At 40.0% G+C, this 25,163-nt stretch overlaps 2 protein-coding genes across 15 annotated transcripts in view; one reads left to right on the top strand and one right to left on the bottom strand.

The window, feature by feature from the left end:
- On the top strand, positions 1–22,083 carry LOC119132841 (alpha-2-macroglobulin-like protein 1). The gene is made up of 36 exons (XM_037268354.1): positions 1–230; positions 1,235–1,415; positions 2,860–3,016; positions 3,733–3,785; positions 4,795–4,815; positions 5,339–5,507; positions 5,596–5,680; positions 5,918–6,035; positions 6,121–6,235; positions 6,362–6,471; positions 7,509–7,664; positions 8,081–8,311; positions 8,444–8,507; positions 9,363–9,508; positions 9,640–9,789; positions 11,627–11,815; positions 12,058–12,139; positions 12,408–12,567; positions 12,666–12,891; positions 13,258–13,384; positions 13,540–13,661; positions 13,979–14,030; positions 14,569–14,652; positions 14,750–14,926; positions 15,385–15,466; positions 16,385–16,541; positions 16,626–16,700; positions 17,808–17,970; positions 18,221–18,417; positions 18,500–18,715; positions 19,099–19,217; positions 20,616–20,706; positions 20,796–20,864; positions 21,301–21,406; positions 21,612–21,670; positions 21,966–22,083. Exons 1-35 carry the CDS (start codon positions 148–150, stop codon positions 21,662–21,664), a joined length of 4,386 nt encoding a protein of 1,461 aa, XP_037124249.1. The 5' UTR covers positions 1–147; the 3' UTR covers positions 21,665–21,670; positions 21,966–22,083.
- The window catches only part of phldb1b (pleckstrin homology-like domain, family B, member 1b), a 98,163-nt gene continuing 94,671 nt past the window's right edge, over positions 21,672–25,163 (bottom strand). For all 14 annotated transcript variants that reach the window (XM_037268340.1, XM_037268343.1, XM_037268342.1 and 11 more), the window contains one exon: positions 21,672–24,677. In XM_037268340.1, the coding sequence (XP_037124235.1) occupies positions 24,537–24,677 (141 nt within the window). In that variant the 3' untranslated portion in view covers positions 21,672–24,536. The remainder of the gene's footprint in view (positions 24,678–25,163) is intronic.

The following is a 25,163-nucleotide window of genomic DNA, read 5'->3' as shown; positions in this document are numbered from 1 at the left end:
TGTAGGGAGAGTGTTAATGAAGGACTGGTGGGTTGCAGTGAATCGGTAGAGTATAAAACAACTCCGAAAGTCCAAGAGGTTTGCATCAGTGTCTGAGTGCACTGGTGTAGAGATTCTCTGAGTCCCATCGAAACAACACGCACAAACATGGCACCTGTCTTCCACATCTTGGGGGTCATACTTGTATCTGTCTTCCTGCAAAGCGCATCATCAGCTCATCTTAATGACACGTAAGTCGATCCAACCTTGATCCGGTTAATAAATTGAATCATAGCAAGTTTGCTGTCTGCATAAAGTTTGTCCTCTTGGTCCTCATTTAGTAGGGTTCCAAGTTTTATAATAAAGTGCATCTTTCTATGACTGTCTCTTTAACCTTTATTTAAGTGTGAAATATGAGTGTATGTTTGTCATTGGAATGCCTGTTTTTGTTATTGAACCTACGTGCTTGTCACAGATTGAACATTATGTTCAGACATAAGAGTGTCCATACTTGGTTCACTTGGCACCGAGATCCAGGCCGCAGTTCGATGATCAACTTTAAGGTTGTGTCATCCAACTTCCCACCGCATGTCTTGGACACTGGTCTTGGTGAAGAGAGAGGCAGAACTGTCAACTGATCACCTATGGTCACAAACTGTGCGTCGTGACCAAAACAAAGAGATCACAGATACATGCAGCTAAAATGAGTTTCCTCTGCTGGATGTCCGGGCTCTCTCTCAGCGGGAAGATGATCGGCTCGGTCTATTAGGACGATTGTTGTTGCAGCATCTACTGCATAGCAAGAACTGCATCAGTCCAAGGACTTTTTCGATTGGGGACCTCAGTATTCTCTGTACCACCGTTTCAAACCTAATTAATTATGTTCCATATTAAGTTAAATGTTTTATTTCTAAAACCAGTTGCTGATGGTGTAGGGGTACAATTTGTCTGACTTGTGTCCAGTCAGCGAGCGCTTAATTCCCGCTCAGTGGCGGTGTGCATGTGAGTGTGATCGGTTGTTTGTGCCCTGCGACTGGCTGGTGACCAGCTCAGGGTGTCTGCCTTTCACCCGATTTCAACTGGAATAGGCTCCAGCACCCCCAGTGACCCTGAACAGGATGAGCAGTATTGAAAATGAATGAATGGACATTTCTTTAACAAAAATAGAATGATATGGTCCGTATATGTGTTTTGGAGTTGTCAGCTCATAATGTTTGTATTCAATGCAATGTTTGTGTTCTTTTCCTCCATGCAGTATCTTTGCCGTGACCGTGAGCTCTCAGGTGAGAGGAGGCTCGCAAGAAACTTTGTGTGCCGTCATCAGCGGGCCCACGGAGCCCGTCACATTGAATATCGCTCTGCACACCAAGTCTGGCAGCACCGTCATCCTGACAAAGAGAGTCGAAAAGGACTTTTACCAGTGCCTCAGCTTTCAGGTATGTTTTTCATGGACCCACGTATATCTATTCATCCATCTATCCATTTCTTGACATGTTGCTCAACAAAGGCCGCTTTTTATTGGAGGCTGTCAGTGTATTTGCATTCCTCTTGAAAACATTCCTTACCCCTGACCCTGAGTGCCTACCAGTGACGTGCGGTGAGGGTTGGGGTTGGTGAGGCACTGACTCAGGGTCAGATTTACAAACGTACTGTATGACGCTAAGGCACTGACTCACAAGTCAGATTTACATGCATACATGGTTGTTATCCCATTCTTGAGTAAATTTAATAACATTTTAAACACACCACTGTACATTTAAACACACCACTGCAGTATTCTTACCTTTACTTGTAAATGAAGTCCATTCTCCTGTCCTTCTGGACGAAGATCTCGATGACAGGGAAAGCAATAAAGTCGATTTTTGGCAGCACAACCACAAAGCCATTCTTTTTTAGAGTACCAATCCTTTTGAAGCGAACGTGTTGTAGTCCGTCCCGGGAGGCCCGTAGTTTGAATTAATCCTCGCAAATCTGGCGTTGGTCTTCCCTTACTTATGATTTCTTGCTTTGACTGAAAGTCAAGTTTTGAAAAATTTCTTATTTTCGAGATTATATCCTCCATTTTCAGGGAAAATAAAGCCAAATAGCAACGCGTTAGCACCGAATGTTGTTGGTTGTTTTTCTTTTCTTTTTTTTCTTCTTAATTTACTCTCACATTTACTCGTGTTGTGAACTATTAGCCGCAGGCTCACTATCTTCTAGGCAAAGGTACTGGCTGCCTCAAGGCTCGTATTTTCCCGCTGACTGCAAGCACGCGCCGTTTGCACGCGCTCAGTACAGCGTGTGAGTGGTGCACACTCTCACACGCACGCCCTGAGAGGCACAACCTGTCACTGCCTTAGCCTCCATGATTCTCGTCTCCCGTTGTTATTTGAACAAGAAATACAGCTATTTTGACTATGAAAATGATCCAAATGTATAGGAAACACACCAAAATTGCATTAAAAGCATAGACCACAGGACAGATATTATATTATGTTTTATTATATTATTCATTTTTTAACAACTTATGGTGACAGCTGAGGAAACCATGTTGAGCCCTTTACCGCCCCTGGTGGCAAGGTGAGGCACTGCCTCACCTGCCTCCTATGAGTGCACGTGCCTGGTGCCTACATCCGCACATGAACACACACGGTTCAAAAACGCCTCTCACAAATTGTGGAAGCATCTGCTTTTTCTTGTTGTGACTTAACAGCACCATTTGCAATGTGAAAACAAGTATTAACACATGAAGCGATTTCATAGTTGCGCTTGCATCGTGTTTGCTGCTGCAACATGGAGTTAGAATGGTGTTGTTCAGGAGCCCTTCATCTGTCACTCTTCCTCCCCTTCCTCATTTTACAATCAATGTGTTGTCATTTGTGTTTCTCGGCACCGTAGGTCCCAGTAGTGCGGACGAGTACTGTGGCAACCATAAATGTCACTGTGAAGGGGGAGAGTGGCACAATGAACAAGGACACCAAGATCCTCATTGTGCCCCCTGCTTTCATCCACATCGTCCAGACTGATAAGCCCATCTACAAACCTGGACAGACCGGTAAGTCTCACAACCATTAAGATATTGAGAGACTGTTTGGGGGTAACAGAGGAATGTTGGAAAACAGGAATGATTCAAAAAGTGGTGATGAGGCTATCTCTCAAGGAGAAATACTGCTGGTGTCATGTCACATCTGTAAGGCCCAGCTTCTGTTTGTTAGCCTTGTCCAATTATTGGCAAATAAGGAATGGAGGTTTTGTTTACCGCCGGTGGATATTCCACCAGACTTTCAGTATAGCTCCTGAAACAAAGTAACAGGTCAGCTTATGAGTTTGCATGCCACCTTATTAGTCATGCCTTCTCACTGTGATTGGTTGATTTTCTTTGGCCGCAGTGGTTACTTGTAATTTCAAAATAGAAACACAACATGCGAAGAGGGCATTTTGAGAAAGATTCAATTTAATAAAACTTCCATGCTGGGAGGCATTTTGAATTACACCAGGATGGCAGCAATAGATTACATACATTTTAACAAGTGCAAATAAATATGTTTCTCACCATGTGTCATGAGCCTGGCGACTCTTTCATTGGTGTGAGTCCTTTATTGTGCTCTTTGTTCTTCAAATGCATTTTAAAATCGTAATGTATTTCATTTTTTGAGCCCTCAAACAGAAAAAAAATATTTCCTGTTTGCTTTATTCTGATATTTTACCTGTTTGTCATGTATTTAAAGCAGTGCTTGAAACATTTCTTTTATTGTCTAAATTCCTTTATAGTGCAGTTCCGAATTGTTTCCATGGACTCCAGTTTTATCCCTGTGGATCGGCTGGTAAGTTTTCAATCAATTTTGAAGATACTCCATCATGTAAGTCCCGACTGAAAAACAAATCATGCAAGAAAGCTAGTGAGACAGTATGGTCCAGGAACAAATGTGCATGAGTAGATTGACTTTGCAATTACAATAAACATCCAAAAAATGGATCGACGGAAGCTTAAAAATGCATGCAATCCACCGATCTGACATCCTATCTGGCCATCGCAGCCGGGTTTGGTGGTCAGATAGGTCAGCCTGAAAATGCTGTGTTCATTTAGAACACTTCTTTAGAGTCAACCTCACATGGTCCAAATGGGTTGAAATACAAAAGCACAGTACATGTGTGAGCACATTTCTGTGCCCAGAAATAACAAGTATGCATGATTAAAGTGCACAAAGTTCCCTTAAACATGTTGGATGACTGACATGCTCATTGGAGATGTTAAAAAATCCATCAATCATATTGGATTAAAGGATTTTCACCCAGCTCAAAAATAACCAAAAATGGATTAAACATTTCATAACCACACCCTTGGATGGATTAAATAACTGGTCTTTCTGTTTTTTTTAATGTGAACAGGTAAAGTGGGAATCACAATGTCTGATGAAAGGGCACTAGTGGCATTAATCCATATGTCTTACATTATGCTTAATTCCAAGTTTTAGATGGACTTCGTATCATTATTTCAAATTTATCAAACATTATAAGTGACACATTTCTATGAGGAGTTAGTTGTCCTGAAACATGAGAAGAGACAGGTTATCGTTGCTGTTTGTAACGAAAAGTAAAGTATGTGTGCCTGCATGTTTGTGGCTCAGGATATGTATTCATTCATTCATCCATTGATTGCTTGATTGGTTTGAGCCCTGCAAATGGTAATATCATATGTAAATGTCCAGTAAGATGACTCTGATGTCTCTGCAAATACCTTTGCATGGTATTTTAAAATGCTATGTTATGTTGTGATTCATTTAAAAGCACCCACTATGATTGAGTTTGACTTGTCCGTTTGTTTTCTTTCAGTACACAGTTGTGGAGCTCCAGGTAAGAATCCCATTTCGAGCTACACTGACGCATTGGGTTCTATCTTCATAGATACCACACTTGCGAAGGTTGTAAAAACTGACACATAATTTCCGGGCACTTTTTTCTATAAGCCACCAGTGCATGGGTAGTCATGGCTACAACGGTGCAAAAAAATGCCAAAAGAAAAAAACTCCACAATTGGACTGTGCTTTGCGCTCAACTTGTACTGGGTATAAAAATACAGGCCATTATATTCACTTGAGTGGCTGAGAGCCACAGTGACAACCTTTGAAATATAATCTAGTGGGTGTGTCGCTTCAAGCAGGACTTCGTGGATGTTCTATCGGTTTCGACTCACTCACGCTAATAACAATTTAGACACAGTGAAGATAGGTTGTAAGTTTTTTATTTTAATTTGACATTCAGCAGGACTTCTCATTGATCATGTGGCATAAAAGAATATAAGTGATGGTCACTTGCAAGTACATTAACACTGCAGGGTCAATAAGCACACCTCTGTCTTCTGTCTGTCTTCATTAAGGATCCCAATTTCAATCGAATTGCTCAGTGGTTGGATAAATTTGTTGCCACTGGAATTCTTGATCTTTCCCATGCCATGATTCCAGAGGCACCAGAAGGAACCTATGTAATTACTGCCACCACCGACAAAGGAGAGAAAATCTCCCACAGCTTTGACATCAAGCAATATGGTTTGCTATATTTGCTACACAATTGTTGTGCTTGTTTAACATAGTTTTTTTGTTGCTGTTCATTAGTATTTGTTTTTATATTTTGTAGTTTTACCCAAATTTGAGGTCACTGTTCACCTCCCGAGTGTCATTTCAATCCTCGATGAGCAGGTCACACTTAAGATTTGTGGAAAGTAAGTGCTTTCGTCTGGTTTCTTCTTGTCCTCACTTTTTGTAAAAAGAAAGAAAGCCACACAAAGATATTTAAACTCAAGCAGTAAAAACAACATAACATCTTGCAAATTGTCAATACTCATGCAATATCAATGTAATTCCTTTTATTTTGGCGAACAGTAGTCGTCATTGCTGCAAGTTACAAATCATGCCGGTAAATATGCCTATATGTAATTAACTTTTGCTTCTCCCTGCAGATACACTTATGGAAAACCAGTTGATGGCTCAGTCAAGGCGATGTTTTGTAGGAACGCTTTCAGTTATTCCTTGCGTTCTCCGTTTCAAACAAACATCTGCAAGACATATCAACTGACGGTGAGTAGCGGACATAAAACCACAATTGTCTGTTCCTTCATGTAAATCCATGAACTGCATTCGTCTAAAAGTAACACTCTTCCAGACCGATCACAGTGGCTGTGCTATCCAAATAGTGAGCCTGGCAGATTTTGCCCTCAACAAGTACCATTATGCTGATAGTTTTGTGGTGACCGCTGACGTGGAGGAGCACGGCACCGGTAAACTGGAGAAATGTTTTGCTTGCCACACTGCAGGGCCAATAAGCACACTTCTCACTTCTCAGCACACTTTATATTACCTATGTGACTTGATACCTAGTTAAAATTCCTATTCATCCCATTTAGGGGTGATCCTGCAAGGTACAGGGCAGGCAAGCTTCAGTGCCATTATCAGGGCGGTCACTTTTGAAGATGTCCCTCAAACGTACAAGCCCGGCATCCGATTTCAGGGAAAGGTAAGTCAGTTCTGTTGACTTACGAAGCCATGTCCAACCAATGAGCCAATGGACAAATCACACTCAAAAGAACTTGACGTACAGTTAAGTCAAGAGCTATATGGACTTTACAGAAAATATTGCAATTGGAATGACAGTAATTACAATGTAATTGAAGTGTAACCCTTAAGCTTTCATTTTAAAGATTTTACTTTGCTGTCTGGTGCCTGCTCAATGCTTGTTGGCCTTGCTGCTCTCGGATGATTGAACTTGATTTTGATTTAAAAGCTTGAGGCTGGTGACAAATGACATTTTGTTCACTTCAAAATGTTTGGAGGTGCATATTAGTAGATCATCAAATGAACCAATCCATTACAGCATTCTTGTTTCTTGGTGAGCAAAATGTAAAGATAGAGTGTTCTGGCAAAGCACCTCCAGGAAGAAAAGTCACAGCATTTGTCCATTGGTTTCATTTTTTTTTATTAGGTTAAAGTTTTGATAATTTACAACTTCATCCAAACTACAGTGTAGATGTGCTATCTTTGAAATAGCTCAAATATCTTAATATCTTTTTTTCTGGGGAAACCGGTGAAAATCTAAACTTCAGTCCTGTTATTTTTAATCCATATTGTATTTTTGTTTTTTTACTGGCCCATGAGGTCAATTATTAGAATTGAAATCGATTCTAGTTTAGTTTTGCTTTGTCCAATTTACATAGAGGTGATAATGCAACATCAGGAATTTAATTGTTCAGTTATACATGATTGTGGTGAGTTTGTAGAGGAGCTAGTGAATTTAAAAAAGGAAGTTAAGATAATGGCGCTGTAATTGTCGCTTTTTGTGGTAGCTCAACAAGGTCTCCTGCTATACATTAGCCAAAATACTGCTCACTGAACCAACATACTTTGTTGTAACCATACCAAACCAAACTTGACCACACCACTAATATTGGATCGTTGACATGCATAATGTGATCCTTTTCATTTTGTAGCCTTTTTTAGTGACTATTTTAAAATCTTAACTAGCTAACCATTTTGTTCTGATTCATCTTTTTGCAGGTCAAAATGACTGGTCCAGATAATAAACCCGTGGCCAATGAGCCTGTGTATTTATTTAGCCGGGAGTTTGTCTCTTTAAAGCTCACCACAGACATAAATGGCCTGGCCTCATTTTCACTGGACACCAGCAACTGGAAGGGTGATGTGAATCTTCAGGTTTGTGATTATGTGTTGTTTTTAGGAAGAGAGCGACGGAGAGCCCAGTCCTACATTATAGCCGAAATCTGTGTCTCCTCAGTCAGTCCCACTATCTACGTACATAAGGGTCGAGCCACCCTTTAGAGAAAATAGTCATGAAACCATGCCTGGCCAATTACATTTTTAACACGTAATTTTATCCACAAGCAGATAGGAAATTACAAATTTTGTCAAGTATTAATGTAACTAACACACAGTATACGTGTACTACATATACTGTATTCGCATGTCTCAGTGTGAAAGCTTCTGCACATTTGGATTCTCCATTATATGCAACGTCACCAAATGACACAAGTGCTGACGTGACGCAGCCAATCTTAAATTAAAAGTTGCCACTATCTCATAATTCCAGCGTTGTCTTTGTGTGTTAACAGGCCAAGTCCAAACTGGTCGAAGATGAGCAGTATGTTCCAGATCTGCGCAAACCAGAGTACAGGGCGGCCTATAATTATGTTTCTGCTTTCTACTCAAAGAGTAGTAGTTTTCTGAAGCTCATTCAGGTCAACGAGATCGCCTGTAACAAAGATGCAGAGGTACGAGCTCGCTACATCATCCAGGGAGAGGTGCTCAACAAGGGACAGCTGTCCCTTGACTTTTTTTACTTGGTGAGTGCTGCTTGTTGTCAGTGTTGGCAACCCTTGTTAGTCTGAACTAGCAATTCTAGCGCTGTGTAAGAAGCACACTGAATATACAAGTCTGTGTGGGTTAAGTCACACTTGATTCTTTGTTCTTCTTAGGTGATGTCCAAAGGAGTGATTGTGCAGCATGGGCGTCTCCCGGTGGCTGTTACAGTGGGTACAGGTAATCTGTTTCCATTTGAACCTTTTCAATTGTGCTTGGTTGGATTGTCCCGAGGTCTGCATGTGGAAGATTCATCAACTCTCAATTCAGGTTGTCCAAACTTGTGCTTCTGAGGGCCACGTACAAGCTATTCAAAGGATGCAAGGGCTAAGACTCAAAATTATTTAACACGAACCCAATCCATCAAGCACTTTTATATTGCAGTTCTCAAAGTGTGGTATTTGCACCACGAGTGCTTCCTGGGCTCCCTTTGGTGGCATGCAACCTATATTCTGACAATTAAGTGCATTGTTAACATTCATTTCATAACGCTACAGTGGTTTGAATAACAGTAAATACACATTTTAGGAATAAAACCTGTCTTGTTTCTTGATGAACACTTGGGCCTACTAGGCTACTGTATTATAATGCGAATCATGATGGAAATTGGGGATACTTGGTCTGAACAGCTTGAGAACCATTGATATACATATTGTTTTTATATAATTTAATTTTGAAAAACTGGTACATCACAGATTTCTGTTGGGAAAAAAAGGCAAATAGATTAGGGGATTTTGGGATGCCCCACAACCCTCTATCCCAGTTGAAAAGCCCCTGTGCAGAAGTTAGTTAAAAATGTTGAGAAAAAAGTACATCGACACCCTTTTTGTGAAGAGTGATTTTGTTATCTGTATTTTAAGCGTGATTATGTCGTTAAATAGTAGACAGAATTGCTTGATCGTAGTCCATTGATTGGATGTGTTTGTCAGTCAAACATACTTTCTAATATAGTTTCATCAAATCAAGACAAATACGAGTAACATTTTTTTTCCTGCATGAAACATTATTGTGACGTCTTGTTCCTCTCTCTGTCAGTGAATAAAGGAGAACTGATCATACCCCTCCATCAAGTGATCGACTTGGCACCATTTGCACAGGTTGTAGTTTACACTGTGTTGCCTGGTGGTGAGGTTGTGGCAGACAGCTACGACTTCCCCATCCAGCTCTGCCTCAAGAACAAGGTAGTTCATGTTTTCACATATGGTACACAATAGAAAATGACGCATAATTGAGTCTGAATGAAATTAACATAGTAAATTATGTAAAGATCATTTGAGAACTGGATTTATCGCCACTGTTGTCCTCTGTGCAGGTTTCTGTTCAGTTTTCGTCCCTCCAGCAGCTTCCAGCAGAGAAAACCACATTGAAACTGCAGGCTCAGCCTGGCTCTTTGTGCTCTGTTCGAGCCATTGACCAGAGCATCCTCTTGCTGCAGCCAGAGACGGAACTGACTGTTGACTATGTAAGATCCTTTCAACTTTACAGCAAGAAATGCATCACTCTCGCCCTTGTATATCATTTCTGATAATACTAAAAGAAGACTGATTTAATTCAGGTTGGCTCTGTGGTCAAGTTACCTTACAAGGAGAAGGTTCAGGGTTCAAATCTGTTCGCTGCGGCCTTTCTGTATTCAATTTGTATGCGTCGCTCTGCCTCTGGCGTTTTATTGTCTGGTGTTCTGGCTTCTTCCCTTTGTCCAAAAACCGATGAACCGATATTCACTTAATTCTCCCTAACTGTGGAGAAGAAAGAATACAAAACAAATTTCCGTTTTTTTCCATGTATAATGCGCAAAATGTAACTAATTTATTGTCCTAAAATCTGGGGTGCGCATTATACATGGGTACAATTTTTTTAAATTTTTTTTTTTAATTTTTTTTTTTTTTGTGAAGAAAATCATGGTACAACAATTTTTGAAGAAAATCTTATCACGGATGGTTCTTTACAACGTCACTTTCCTCTCTTTTCATTTTAACCTAACTGATCGCGGTGGTGCCTTTCTGGGCAGTCGGAGAAATCAACGCCAACAAAAAAAATACATTCAGCCTAGTTAAGAAATCACCAGAAAGATCACCATGACAATTGTGAATAATAAATAAATAATTATATATATTATATATATTATTATTATAATAATAAATAATTGTGATAAATAACTGGAACATCACTCAAATATTGGTGATCCCGTTGAGAGTCTCACATATTTCTTCGCTATCGAGTTTGCTACTGCATGCGCAGTGATACTGACCGGCAGAATAACATCCGGTTGTTCCCAAAGATGATCTTTTTTCTGAAATAATTTTATGTTTACGGACTTAAGTAACCCGGCCGGGTCATACCAAAGACTATAAAAATGGGGCCCATTGTCTCCCTGCTTGGCACTCAGCATTAAGGGTTGGAATTGGGGGGTTAGATCACCAAATGATTCCCGAGCGCGGTGCCGCTGCTGCTCACTGCTCCCCTCTCCCCCAGGGGATGGATCAAAATCACACGGGGATGGGTCAAATGCACAGGACAAATTTCACCACACCCAGACGCGTGTGTGACGATCATTGGGACTTTAAAAAAAAATAAAAAATAAAAAAAATAAAAAGTCAAACTTTGGGTGCGTATTATACATGGGTACAGGCTTTTTTCCAGCATCGACGTGCCATTTTTAGGGTGCGTATTATACACGGGGGCGCATTATACATGGAAAAAAATGGTACTGCCTTTTGGATTTAAGGTGGAATGTCTTCAACAACCAAATCTATTTGCCAATGATTCATATTTAGCAGATTTTGAGAGCTGCACAATAAATCTTCTCAAAATTACATTACAGCATAACTTTTCTTTTAATTAATTTAGCTTTGCCAAAAAACTGTACAACCCATTCAGGAATACTAAACTCCAGCTGAAATTTAGACAAGACAACAAAGAATGGTCTTGTGTGTAACCATTCACACGTATGAACAGTTTAAAGTGTTCACTCAACCAACCATGCATGTTTTTGAAATGAGGGAGAAAACCCAAGTACTGGGAGAAAACCCATACAGGAATGGGGCAAACATGCAAAGTCCACACAGGAAGGCTGGAGACCGTATTCGCACCCAAGACTGTAACGAGACGATGGGCTGACCAGTCACCCACTTTGCTGCCCTCTGGGATTAACCCACAAACAAGTTACTCCTCAAAATTAGAAATTTAATGGTTCAAATGAAATCAGTCATTCACAACACTACTCCACAAAAAAAAAAGTAGGTGTACAGTAAGATCCACAAACAAAAAAAGAGTTTAATATTGTGTTTAACTCTGTGTAGGTGTACAATCAGCTGCCTCTGCAGAAGCTGTCAGGGTACAGATATGAGATTGAAGACTTTCATCAATATCCCTGCTTTCCTGGGCCCGTGCCATTTCTTGAACCTGAGATGTTTGTGGAACGGAGGGCCAAGCGCTCGCTTTTCTTTGGACCAACAACTCAGATGGACGACATTTACAGCATCTTTAAAGTAAGGCTTTGGACTTGACTATTAAGTCAAAACCAGACCCAATTGCTGCGACACAGCCCTTATTCATTGGTTAATCAATAAAGATGTATTTCTATATAGGATGTTTTGGGAAATGAAACAATGGGATTGTCGAATGTTCGTTTCCGTTCCAACATGACTTTTCATCGCAAAAAAAACAAGCCCCATAAAGGCGTGCTTTGAAGAGATGAACATTTTACGACAAATGTATCTCTCTATTTCAGGAGATTGGAGTCAAGCTTGTGACAAATTCTGATGTGATGAAACCCTATGACTGCCAATACAGATATTCCATTTTCAATAGAGGTGGGTTTACTACAGTATATGCCTTAATCACACACAATGTTGTGACTTTGCAGCATTAGCTTTCATTCCTTCCAATTGAAAAACCAACACTTTTCAGTAAAAAAAAAAAAAAAAAAAAAGCCTAAATAACCCCCATGCGAAAACCAGGGGATTTCTGCATTTATCAATAATACTATCCTCTGTTGATCCCAATGTAATGGCAATCACTGGGCTGTGGCAGCTGAGTAAAGTTGATTCCTATCAAAGGTAACATTTACTGCCCTTATAGGTGAAATTTTAGCGGATGCAGTTCCAATGTCCACCAGTGAGGTGCTAGCCACCAATGAGGTGCTAGCCACCAATGACGTGGAGAACATTGAGGACCAGCCGTTGGAGACCATTAGGACGTTCTTCCCCGAAACGTGGATCTGGGACCTAGTTTCTGTTGGGTACATGAATTTTCATGGCAGATTTTCAAAATTGGAGTTTCTCTCTGCTGTTTGAGCTCAAAGCAACCTGTTATTTGGCCTGGCGTGTATGTGCATAGGGACAAGGGTACCGTGAATGTGGAGAAGACGGTCCCAGACTCCATCACCAAGTGGGCCGCTGGAGCTTTCTGCGTCTCCTCTGTGGGCTTCGGTGTGGCGCCCACCACTGCGCTGGTTGCCTTCCAGCCCTTCTTTGTCAGTCTGTCGCTGCCCTACTCTGTTATCCGTGGGGAGGTGTTTACTCTAAAGGCCACTGTCTTCAACTATCTCTCCAAATGCATCGTGGTAAATATCAATGACTCATTAAACAACCATCAGGTAAGACATGCTAACCTGTGCGCCACTGTGCTGCCAGGCCCGAGGATTAATGGTGTTAATTTGTGCTATGACTGAATTTTAACTGATCCCCCTCCGTCACACACACACACACACACACACACACACACACACACACACACACACACACACACACACACACACACACACACACACACACATTTACAGACACACACACACAAGCACACGCACGCAAGCACACACACACGCGCACACACACACACACTTGCAAGGAGCGGTCAGATCTTTCTGAAGAAATGCATGCATTCTTTTGTAATGGTTTGCTTACTGACATATTTCTATGTGTGTCTGCAGGTGAAAGTTATACTGGCCGAGTCTGACACATATACCTTCAAAGACTGTGACGACTGCCAATACAGCATGTGTATATGCAGTGAGGAGAGCAGAACCTTCTCTTGGATTGTCACCCCAACTACCCTTGGTAAAAAACATACTTCACTTCAAAATGTTTTGCCTTCTTTATCTCACTTTGAATATTGTGATCATCAGGAAATATTTTTTTAGTGTCATACAATTCAAATTTTCAGATTGGTAATTAATTTCTTGACTGAATATGTGGTCACTGCTTGCATACAGGCAAGGTCGAGGTGAAGGTGAGCGCAGAGGCCCTGAAGACAAACATGCAATGTGGCAATGAGGTGGCTTCTGTCCCTGAAGTGGGCCGTATTGACACTGTCATCCGCAGCCTGCTGGTGGAGGTCAGTACCGGTCTCATGCAATTTATTGGACATGTCAATGTGGACATATCAGCAGCAGATGTGATTGTCATTTCTAATACTGTAATTGGGTTGAAGTGATAACACTTTCAAGGCACCAGACTGACGGGATCCTTCCCTGAATATTGGGCTTGCTTGTTGTCAGTTTTATAAACACAATGCATAATCGAATTCAACACAGATGAACTCCAAAGTCACACAATGTTCAAATCTATTATGTGAATTTTGGGGGGTCTCCGCCTCGTCGCATTGAGTAATTCATTCAAGTTGAACATTTTCCATGTTTGTTGCTTTTGTAGGCTGAAGGAACGCCTCAGTCCGTCAGTCACAACGCGCTCCTCTGTCCTGCAGGTACGTTTTTACGTCTAGAACTTGCTTGGAAAGTCTTCTTGTACACAGTTTTGGAGCTTTTTGTCGTACCCACATGAATTTGACAGATTAATATGGTTTGGTGGCTGTCATTTTCTTCACATAATACCAAAAATAAGGTTTGTTATGATCTCGGTTTAAGATGGTTTTATCAAATCCGATTGAAATTTTTAATCTTGTCTTTTTTGGATCAATAGGAAATTTGAGATCTTAATGAAACCTTATGTCCAAGCCAAATGTCAGATCCTTGTTGAACTTTTTAAAATAAAATTATCTTTACTTTTGTAATTGACATCAGAGCTGCTTAAAAACTGAACAACCATGTGAAAGTAGTCCTGTACTTTGAAAGTGGGATTTTAAATTGTCAAAATGTTCACGTTGGAGATTGATTCTTATAGTTTCCATGACATTCATTTATAGCAATTTCGTACTAAAGTGCAACCTGGGCAGTATGAGTTATATGCAAATGATGTATACATTTTATGTAAATTCACTCTCTTTGTATACTTTTTGTTACCAGAAAGACCGGTGGAAAAGAAAATCTCTCTTGAGTTGCCAGAGGTGTTTGTTGTTGGATCTGAAAGAGCCACTGTCTCCGTACTTGGTAAATATATCTGTTGTTTACACTCTTGGAGTCGGTCTGCATGTTCATAGCACTTCTTCATACTAGAAACCTCCTTAATGCTACTATTTGACCAAAGGTGACCTGATGGGCCGAGCCATTAAGAACCTGGACCAACTCCTGGCAATGCCATATGGCTGTGGGGAACAGAACATGTTGTACTTTGCGCCCGACATTTACATTCTCACCTACCTGAAAAGCACAGGCCAACTGACTGCTGAGCTTCAAGACAAGGCAACACGCTTCCTCGAGAGCGGTGAGTCAACATTCCCAACATTGAAGAGGGACTCGTAAAACAAGACGATCAAAAATTGATAATAAAATAGGACAGTAAAATGTAACCTAAGTTTTAGCATCAAACTTGATGATAAAAGACAATAGAAGGTTGTTAGTTTAAACCTATCTGAATTTGTAAAATGACCTCTAGTCATTACAAATACATGTGGTGTAATACTTTAATAGTAGTATTTTTTGGTGGGTGGTACTTGTAAGAAGTTTGAGAACAGCTGTATTTTGGACAAACTGTACAATTTTAATGATTGGTAACCACAGTTACTATTATTTTAAATCCACATGAGAAACAGAATTCTGTGCAAGTGAAACAAACGGACCTCATTGACGAAATAGAGTTGCGAGCAACAATATAGTGTGAGTGCGTTGTCGCCGGTTGTGATCACAGAATGTAATGGCCGCGTTTGTACGTCTGTATTCCAGGATACCAAAGAGAGCTCACCTTCAAGCATGCCGATGGCTCCTACAGCGCCTTTGGGGAAAGCGACGAGTCTGGAAACACCTGGTCTGTAGGAAAGCAGTGATGGTGGTTTGTTTAAACAGTTTTGAAGGATTAGTTTTAGTGGGGTGCCTAAGTAGTGGAAAGAGTTTTGAGTACTGTGTGTTAGAGTGGTGCTCTAACTTATTTGCAAGAACCACACGGGAGACAGTATGCCCTTTTAGCACTTGCAAGTGGAGAAAACGTTCGTCACTGTACCATACAGAGATGTTCGAACGCAGTCTGCCTTTGGTCTCTTGTAAGAGCATATTTATTGAGAGAAAGCAGGGTGGGGGGGACAGGTTTGGTGAACCCCCGGCGTCTGGTGAGATGGCAGGGGGTGTTTTACGATCTAATGCAAACAGAACAACTTTGCTTGCTTCCTCTACGGCTGGTCAACCAGTGCAGAGGATGCAAACACTTTATTTTACTGCGTTGTGAGAACAGGACAAGTTTGGTTAATCATTATAGTCTACATTCCAACATAATCATACGATCAAAATAATCTATCAACCCTAACACTGAAAACAGAAAACAGAGCAAACCCTCCTGTGACTGTTTTACAAACTGGAACCAAAGGCATGCACGGCTGACAGCTGCCCATCAAGATGCAATTTCTGTATTTAGTAGTCCAAATATAATGATTTTCAGCCATGAGGTTTTGTGCTACTGAGATGTAAACATTTTCATTTGCACTCAATAGCGTTGCTGCCCCTCTGTCTGACTCACCTGAACTGTCTTGTAGCCCAAAGGCTTCACATCACACATAAACACATGCACACACACGCACGCACGCACGCACGCACGCATGCATGCACACACACACACACACACACACACACACACACACACACAAGCTTGTTATATAATTGTTCGATGGATGGGTTCTCTGTACTTTTGTTTTCAAAACTGTGTGTGTGTGTGTCTCTCTATCTCTCACTCTAGGCTGACCACTTTTGTAATGAAGTCATTTGGTGGAGCAAGGCCTTACATCTTCATTGATCCCAAGCACATTATGGATGCCAAAAAGTGGTTGTACTCAAACCAGGGGAGAGACGGCTGCATCAGATCTGTGGGGAAACTCTTCCACAATGGCATAAAGGTGATGATGCCATGCCTGCTAATTTAGTGTCACAGGACCAGGATAAAAAGTATAGAATGAATGCATTTTTTAATGTCCCTTCAGGGAGGAGTGAGTGACGACGTGACCCTGACGGCTTACGTCGTTGCCGCCCTGTTGGAACTGGACACAGACATTAAAGTGAGTCAGACGTCACTCCTATTTTGCAGTTGATTGCCAACCTGGTCATTTTAAATAAGTGAATATCGGTGGATATGTTTGCGTTAATCCCACCTAGCGGCTCCTTGTGTAAGCCCGCCAGACAATATGCAACTTGCATAATGTATCTGCACATGTATGAGTCAATGAACTTTGAAAGGTTTCGCCCCCAAACAAATGGACGACTGATTTTGTATGTATATTTTCTGTATGCCTCACTGTAAATCCTAAAGTTTGCAGGGATTTATAAAAAAGGTTCAAGCCGTAAGTGACAAAACTTAAGTGGAAAAAAGAAGTTTTGGTACTCCCCTCGTGTGACGGTTGCCAGGTAAATTAGGCAGGGGTAACAGCAGACCATTAAATTATTTATGAAATTAATATATACTAATAGGCTCTAGATATTAAATAGATAATGAATAAATTAATATAGAAATACATTTGTCCTTTTCAGACTTTGACATGTTCTAATAGATTTGAATTCACAGCAAATCTCGTTCACATTGCGAGACATCACTTACTTGCTAACATCAGAGACTTGTGCCATATTACGGAATGACCGTGTACTTAACTTGCAGTTTCTTAGCGTCTTAAACCAGCGATTGAATATGATGGTATTGTGCTGATGTTGTTAGCTGTTATGTAATGGCAGTAAAAGTCTGTTAAGGTAAGCCGTGCAGGCCTATTTCAAAATAAAATCTTTTAAGGCGACAGTATTGGCGTCAATGTACTGTCTTAATTGGTAAGCTTTAGCCTTTGGTTATGAGAATGTTTGCAACTTCCTTGGCGTGTGTAAATGATGTTAACGGGCAGAGAAAAAAATTCTGTGCTTTATCTGTGTATGGCTCTGTGCAAGTTACAAAGAGGTGTTATACAAGTAGGACGAACTGGGAAAATCTTGCCCACCTATCAAGGTTACAACCAAATATTGTATTTTCTCTTTTGTAAGCAGCCCATGTTTGAAAAGGTTATGAAGCAAAGTCTTCCAATTTAGGTGCTCACCCAAAAAGATCCATCTCGTCGTTATTTTGTGAGTTCACTATTGAGACTTTTGGATCCCTTATATTTGTGTGTTTGTTTGTTTTCTAACAGGATCCTGTGATCCAGAAGTGTCTGGGCTGTCTGAAGGAGGCAGCCGGCGCGATGGACAATTTGTACACCACGGCGCTGATGTCCTACACATTCACCCTCGCTAGGGACAAGGAAATGAGAGACAAACTCATCGCCTACTTGAACCAGCAGTCCAGCACAATAGGTACAGGATACAATCTTTGATCATTTTCAAATCTTGTGACATTTTTGTTGTATAGAAACAGCTGACGACATGCCACTGTAAATTCACCATCATGAACATGGATATAGCTCTAGCAATATCTTTCAAAGCCGAGTTTTCTAAGATCACAAGTTTTGATTTGTAGCTTTTATTTAAATCAACTTCATTGCTAGTTGGTTACCTCAACCTGTCATTTCCGTGATGCATTATGATTGAAGTGTTTTTGCGACAGAGGGAACCCGACACTGGAAGCGGGAGGAAACCTCTGGGAAAGGACTGGATTCTCTGGAAGTGGAGATCACCTCCTATGTGCTGCTGGCGCTGCTCTCCGGGCCGACACTGCCAGGTTTTGGTTTGGACTATACCATTGGCATCGTGCGCTGGCTCACACAGCAGCAAAATGCATTCGGAGGCTTCTCCTCCACACAGGTAGGCAAAGCTGTGAGCAGGATTGGGAGAATTTTCTAACATCTGGCCAGAGTTATTGACTCTGTCCTCCTGTGTTCCTCAGGACACAGTGGTGGCCCTCCAGGCGCTGGCGAAATATGGTGCTGCCACTTACAGCATTGAGGGCAAGACTGTAGTGACGGTGACATCATTAGGAGGTCTGAACAAGGAGTTCACAGTGGACCAGAGCAATCGGCTCCTGTACCAAGAGGAAAAACTGAGCGAAGTCCCCGGGGAATACACCATTAAAGCCGAGGGAGCAGGCTGTGTTCTGGCACAGGTATTACATATCAACCTTTTTGACACGGCTACCTTCCACATGCAAATACCTCCCGGTCATTTGGATTTTACTGTTGAATCCCAGCAGGTCATTCATTGGGTTCCCAAGCCTAACCCCGTAAACGTAACCCCAATCATAACTTCTTTCAAGCTTTCAAAAGAGTGTTTTGTCAACTCGAGCAATTTATCCAAGCACTCGCCGTTCCCTCTTGAGGCTCAAAAATCCGAGCTTTGGCTGACTTTAGGTTATTTAGTACACGTCGACCATATTTACATGTAGTAATTTTATTCCTACAACAGCCCTGATTTTGACTGTCGAGTTCAAACTTACTTTTATGAGATGAAAGTGTACTTCAAGAGCAAGTTGCTCCTGTCTCCTTCCAGATCGCCATGCATTACAATATCCCGCCTCCGCCCGACTTTTCCGCCTTCTCCATCTCTGCTAATGCCATTTCAAAGTGCAACCCCAGCAAGTTGCAGCTCATCCTCTTTGTGGATGTTAGGTAAGTGTGTTTGTGTGTCTGTCTCTGCCTGTCTCTGTCTGTTTTGTATAATAAGCCTATGATTTACGCATAAAATTATGCATTTTGAGCCCAATTATTGATTAATGTATAAGAAATGTATCTTGTGTCTTATATGATACAAATAATATTATATAATATATAAATAATAATATAATAATATACCAAATATTCTTAATTTACACTAAAAATGACTTTTAAAGTAAAGACAATTATTTGTGATTTTCTATTGAATGGGTATCATGACAAATTTGATAAAATGGTGGCAAAACAAAGGCTAAATAAAGTTGCAGAAATTTTAACAAAAATAATTCTCATTTCTTGTTATTTTAAAATAAAAAACGTCACTCTTACTTCTACCATTATCTATATTAGGAATGGGCAAATTAAAATGATAGCAGGGACCATAGTTTTCAGTGCTGCTGGGGGGCTTCATACTACCATACACTTCCGAACCAGATAGGTGACAAAAATGCCATTTAAATATGGACAAAATACATGCGTGCATGCATGCAAATTACGTTCTCTACACATTTAAGTTTTCATAGTACAATTCTCATGGCATGTATAAAAGAGCCATTATCCTAACAACAATCAGAAAAAAAATACAGTGATTTTTCAGAGAAAATGGTGCTTGCATAAAAAAAGATTGATTACTTCAAACATGACAAAACACATTCAAAATTCAATATTATTTTAAAATGTAATTTTTAAGTTTTCATAGTACAGTTCTCATTGCATGTATAAAAGAGCCACTATCCTATCAACAATCAGAAAAAAAATCTGTGATTTCTTTTGCCAGAGAAAAAGGTGCTCACATAAAATAAATTATTCATTCAAACATGACAAAAATCAATCAAAATTTAATATTATTCAGGTAGCTACTGTTTGTCCTGCATGTCATTCTAAAATGCTCGCCTAAACTTCCCAGTAACTTTTTCTAAATGATATAAACAATATTGGGAAAAAAAATCTGTGAATGGTGCTGAATCAGCACCATTCACAGATCTTGCTGATCCAAGGAAACATGTTTGCAATCATTTGGACAACCCTCAACAATTTTGTCCATATTCTTAAACATGCATGTGCATACGCTCCATTACCAGATCTTTTGCCCTGGATGAGAAATTTCTCCCACCTTTTTTTTTTTTTCATAAACCACTATTTGAAAAATGTTTTAAAAAAATACTCTCTGTCACCAATTCCTTCCAAAAGTGTTTGATGTCAGATGTCATTTGAGCTCTTGTGAGAATTGTGCTCCTTGTGGTGTAGTGCCCACAAGGCTTGGCCTTTTAAACAGGGGCCTGGAAACTTTTTTTAACAGCCACTATAGGTTCTTGTCATCACCAAGAGTTTAGAGAAACATTTTTGTGGTTGCAGTTATCAAGGCAGGAGAGATGAGACGAACATGGTCATCATTAACATCAAACTGTTGTCGGGACACATTGTGGATAAAAGCTCTCTGAAATTGGTGTGTATATTTCCTTCTACCCTCAAATATTTGTGTCACCTGTTATTGTTTGAACTAAACTGATAGAAATCTACTGTGTGATACTCTAGTTAAAGAAGGATCGCTCAGTGAAGCGCGTGGACCTGGATGACGGTTATGTCAACATCTACTTGGATGGGGTATGAATTTTTTTTTCCATCTACAAAATGTACTGGATTGAAAGCAGAGTGGGACTTCACAAATTGAGCAGTTCTTTTTTGTGTCGTTTTTGGTTGTATTATTTTAAATATGTCTACACTACCAATAACTGCAAAAACACAAGAGAAAAAACACAAAAACAAAAAGAAAGCTTTTCAGACTGAAACACAAGGCAAGCATCAAAACATAATGAGGAGCTTGAAAATACTAAAATGAGGTCTTTATTCAAGTGATTATACAAGATATGTTACTGTACTATATGCCAAGTAGGAATGCAAAATGTTTTCTGTCCTCCATTACTTTTAATTTACGCGTCACACGCACTATTCACCCCGCTGCTCAGGCTATCAATCCCCCACAATCTAGCCAGCAAAAGAAGCGCACCCCCATTCAGTGGCATGTTGTTTGTGTTTGCAGCTGAAGAAAGATGAGAAGATGTCTTACAGCATGACACTGAAGCAGGACGTCCCTGTTGAGAACCTGAAAGCAGCTGTGGTGAAGGTGTACGACTACTACCAGCCAAGTAAGATCTTCTTCCGTTACAATCGTGTTCATGTCTGCCTGTCATGTTTTCTAATGTCCATGTATACAACAGTTTATCGTACGTGTTTTTATCATTTTATTGTATTGTTTATTTATATTTACCTGTGTGGTGCTGTATTGTTCTGCTGTAAAACTTGTATTTCCTCTCTCTGGATCTCTGAAGGATTATCTAATTTTATTTGCAGGTGATGTGGCTGTGACAGAGTACACATCCCCCTGTGCGAGAAAGCAAGTCTGAGTAAGAGTAAGTTACATGGATCTGGTTTATTGTACGATATAGTGGAATTAAACATTTCTGAATATGACACTTTGAGAAAAACAAAATTAAGCTGCTAAAATGTATTTAGTTCAGAATCAGGTGTCATGGAAAAAGTATGTTTGACCTCAATCGAAGGTTCCACTCGAATTTAACATTGAATTTCAAGCAAATAAAATGGTGATGCTAGTTAAGAGGGGGATCAGTGATTTCAGTAAAGCTTATGCAACACATACTGGGGGACCATACCGTGTAAATGATAAAAATTGTGTTTGTTTTACAGGTGACGTTATCAACTAGCTTTAAATGAACAGAGGAGATGACTCAGATTCATATCTGGAAGACAGTTCATCTAACTTGTAGACGTGTTTTCTTTCTTTCCTTTGGTGTTTGAATTTTGAGGGAACCCTTGTGATTGCAAATGATGTTTTTTTCCCCTCTCTGAGCCTTTCTTTTGAAATCGGAATTCACTTATTAGTTATTGCTGCCTTGCCTCAACACTGGAAACCTTTGAACACTTTGAACCCACTGAAACCAAGAAAATCAGTCTGCTCTTTAACAGTTTTAATAGAATTGACAAATCCACGTTTTTAACTCAAAGTGGAGGATGATACATACAAGTTACCAATAACTGTAAAAACAAACTATAGAAAAAAAGAGTGCTGTGTGGGGGTATGGGTGTGTGTACTGTACCTTTTCATCTTTTAAAAAATAGATTAAATTCATCACTACAGTACCATACAATTTGAAATGTAACAGTCATGAAATAAAATGGGCAACAACAAATAAAATAATAGTATTGTGTTTGTTTTCAATATTATACTTCCATTCAGGCACCTTTTTTATACAGTATATTTTACTTTCTTTTCATTATAGATATCATCAGCACATCATACTATATCAACAAACAGGATTTAACAGCCTTGCCATTGTCAAATTTGGTTTGCACGCCGAGTGTGCAGGAAGAGTAAAGGCAAGGAAGACAATATATTAAAGTCTTTAGACTACTTTTAGGAGGTAAACCACTATTTGAGGCACAACAACCTTAAATTATGACCAACCTACTCAACTACACAAAGATCCTCCTTCCATGCTTGTTTCAGAACGCTACATTCATGACAAATCTGTTGACTCACAATATCAGGGGCAACACAGACATCAAGTCACTTTGTGTGTGCTTCTAATCACAGTAGAAATTTACAGTAGCGGTATTATTGCAACACATTATGCAGCTGACTGGGAGATAACTGATGTGGTCAATTATAATTCAAAGTTCATTTGTTTTGATTGTTGAATCGGAGTACATGTTGCATTAACCAAAATAGCTTTAATAAAGAATGCCATTGTAATTAACTGTAATGTATTTGTCACTTATACTCCTTGAAATCTCAAGTGTGGTAAACAGGTATAACATCAAATATATTCATACTGATGGGGTTGTTTGATAAAGGCACACCCCTCAATTGTATTTTAGAGTGTAGAATGGACTTTTGCAGTAAAGCGGCCAATATTACCCAATTCATGTAATACATAATTATTAATATAATCAAAATGAGCACTGGCAATTTTTTCCGTCCAGTGTTTTTGGAGTGAGAGAGAGGGGGAAAAAAAATCAAATTTAAGAGATTTGATAAAAGCTTGCAGGGTTTATGTAAAAATGTGTGTTGTGCACTCTATGGCAACGTGCCGACATTGTGTAGCAGCACATTCCTGTTCGTGAGTCAACTGGGGGCTGTTAGACTAATGCTGTATGCTTGTTTGCAAGCCACCGGTATCTTAAAACATTTAATTTTATAAGCACATGCCCCAGTAAGGGGGTAAAAATAAATACTTAAGCACGGACTTAATGTTCATGGAAACAGGGAAACTTGTGTTAATATGGAGTGTACGGTTATAGTTAAACTAAAGCTCTGAAGTCTGCAGCAAATGAAGCTTATGATATTAGCTTTGTCATGTTAAGCATTCAGGAAGTAGGAAGGTACCAACAAAACACTTTCAAGTGACTCATTGCTGACACTAAAAGTTAACTTTGGGTTGAAGTTGATACATTTTAGAACTTGATAGCAAGTCATCTATTGAAGTGCTAATAGGTCCCTGTTTTAGTGTTAATAATGCTAAATTAACAGCTACCAGAATCCAGAAACAAAAGATGCACACTTTGCACTTCAAAACGGTTGAAATATGTCATCATCTTGGCATTGAGCAATATTCATCTCAATACACAAAATACTTTCATCACTAGTGTGATAGTGAAATGACAGCCCATGTTGGTCAAATCCCAGTGTGCATGGCTGAATAAAGCCCTGAGCTGGAATGGCTCCAAATACTGTACTAGCTGTAAGATGAACTGAAGCATGCACCTGTGCCGATGCTGTATGTAATCTGTAGTATGTCTTGAAAGTCAAGACTGCTTTTTAATGGACCAAAGAAAGAAGGATGATGAACTTTGCTGCATTATACTGTAAATACAAGTGTACCTTACCACTGAGCATATGGCTGCTCAAACAAATAGGTTGTTAACATTTGGCAACGTTTTCAACACAGTTTAAAAAAAAAAAAAAAAAATTAAACTGCATTACAAAAGATCTTCATTTGGCAATATAGAAAGGCTTTCTAAAGTCTGTGTACATTTTGGTTTATATATATATATATACAGAGGTGTGTGTGTGAGTGTGTGTGCGTGTGTGTGTACACTCCAGGAGCTCCCCTTTTCAATGAGTGGCGGTGACGACTGAGTGAAATTGTGTGATTTAAAAAAAATTAAAAAAAAGACAACAAACAATAAGCCGTAGACTACAAATGGGTAGTGTCTTCAGAGTCCCTGCCGAAAATAAGCACGTCACCATTTGCATTGTCAGTTCAGAAATTGAGTGTAGCCCTCAGCTCCTGTGACTATCACATCCATCCAGATCCTCATGGCCTCTGCCGAGGGCGCCACCATGTAATAGAGCCGGTCGTGGGTCTTCACGCAAAACGTCAAGGCGGGGTTTGGGCTCTGAAGGACACAAACATAAAAAATAAACAGACTTTACTTTCCCTCTGTTTCACAATATTACAAAAATAGAATGATACAGTGGAAGAATAAAGTTCCAATGCTGAAGTATTAGAAGACTTCAGGACTCATTTTGCTGCTGCATCATGTTCTTTAAGTTTTGTGAGTCAGAGGAAGCCATACAATGTTACTGCCACTGACTTTCACAGATAAGCTTGTCAGTTTAAGATCATATCACGTCTCCGCTCCTCGGTAGCGTCGATAATCACGCGGAGTGGAACTCATCCATGCCTCCTCTCGTAGCCGCGTGTCACATTGTTGTCATGGAGTCCGTTCGCGTTTCTGTGCACTCACCCCTCCCCGTCTGTGTCCTACCCGTAATTATTGTAATACCCGTCTTGTATTTAAGTCCTGTCTGCGTGTCACTCCCTGTCGGATCGTCCTGTTAACCTCCCTGTTTGCTAGTCCTGGTTGGTCCTGCCTGTTAGT

The sequence above is a fragment of the Syngnathus acus genome, chromosome 13 (assembly GCF_901709675.1).
Source record: "Syngnathus acus chromosome 13, fSynAcu1.2, whole genome shotgun sequence".
In the NCBI taxonomy this organism is placed as follows: domain Eukaryota; kingdom Metazoa; phylum Chordata; class Actinopteri; order Syngnathiformes; family Syngnathidae; genus Syngnathus; species Syngnathus acus.
Note: the sequence above shows the minus strand (reverse complement) of the source record. Positions and strands in the feature narration are given on the sequence as shown.

What these genes read in the sequence shown, in the direction of transcription:
- LOC119132841 (XM_037268354.1), top strand. Translation starts at nt 148, where the DNA reads ATGGCACCTGTCTTCCACATCTTGGGGGTCATACTTGTATCTGTCTTC. An exon ending in CGTGGAGGAGCACGGCACCG is followed by an intron (nt 6,236 to 6,361) that starts GTAAACTGGAGA and finishes CATCCCATTTAG; the next exon opens with GGGTGATCCTGCAAGGTACA. An exon ending in GACGAGTCTGGAAACACCTG is followed by an intron (nt 15,467 to 16,384) that starts GTCTGTAGGAAA and finishes CTCTCACTCTAG; the next exon opens with GCTGACCACTTTTGTAATGA.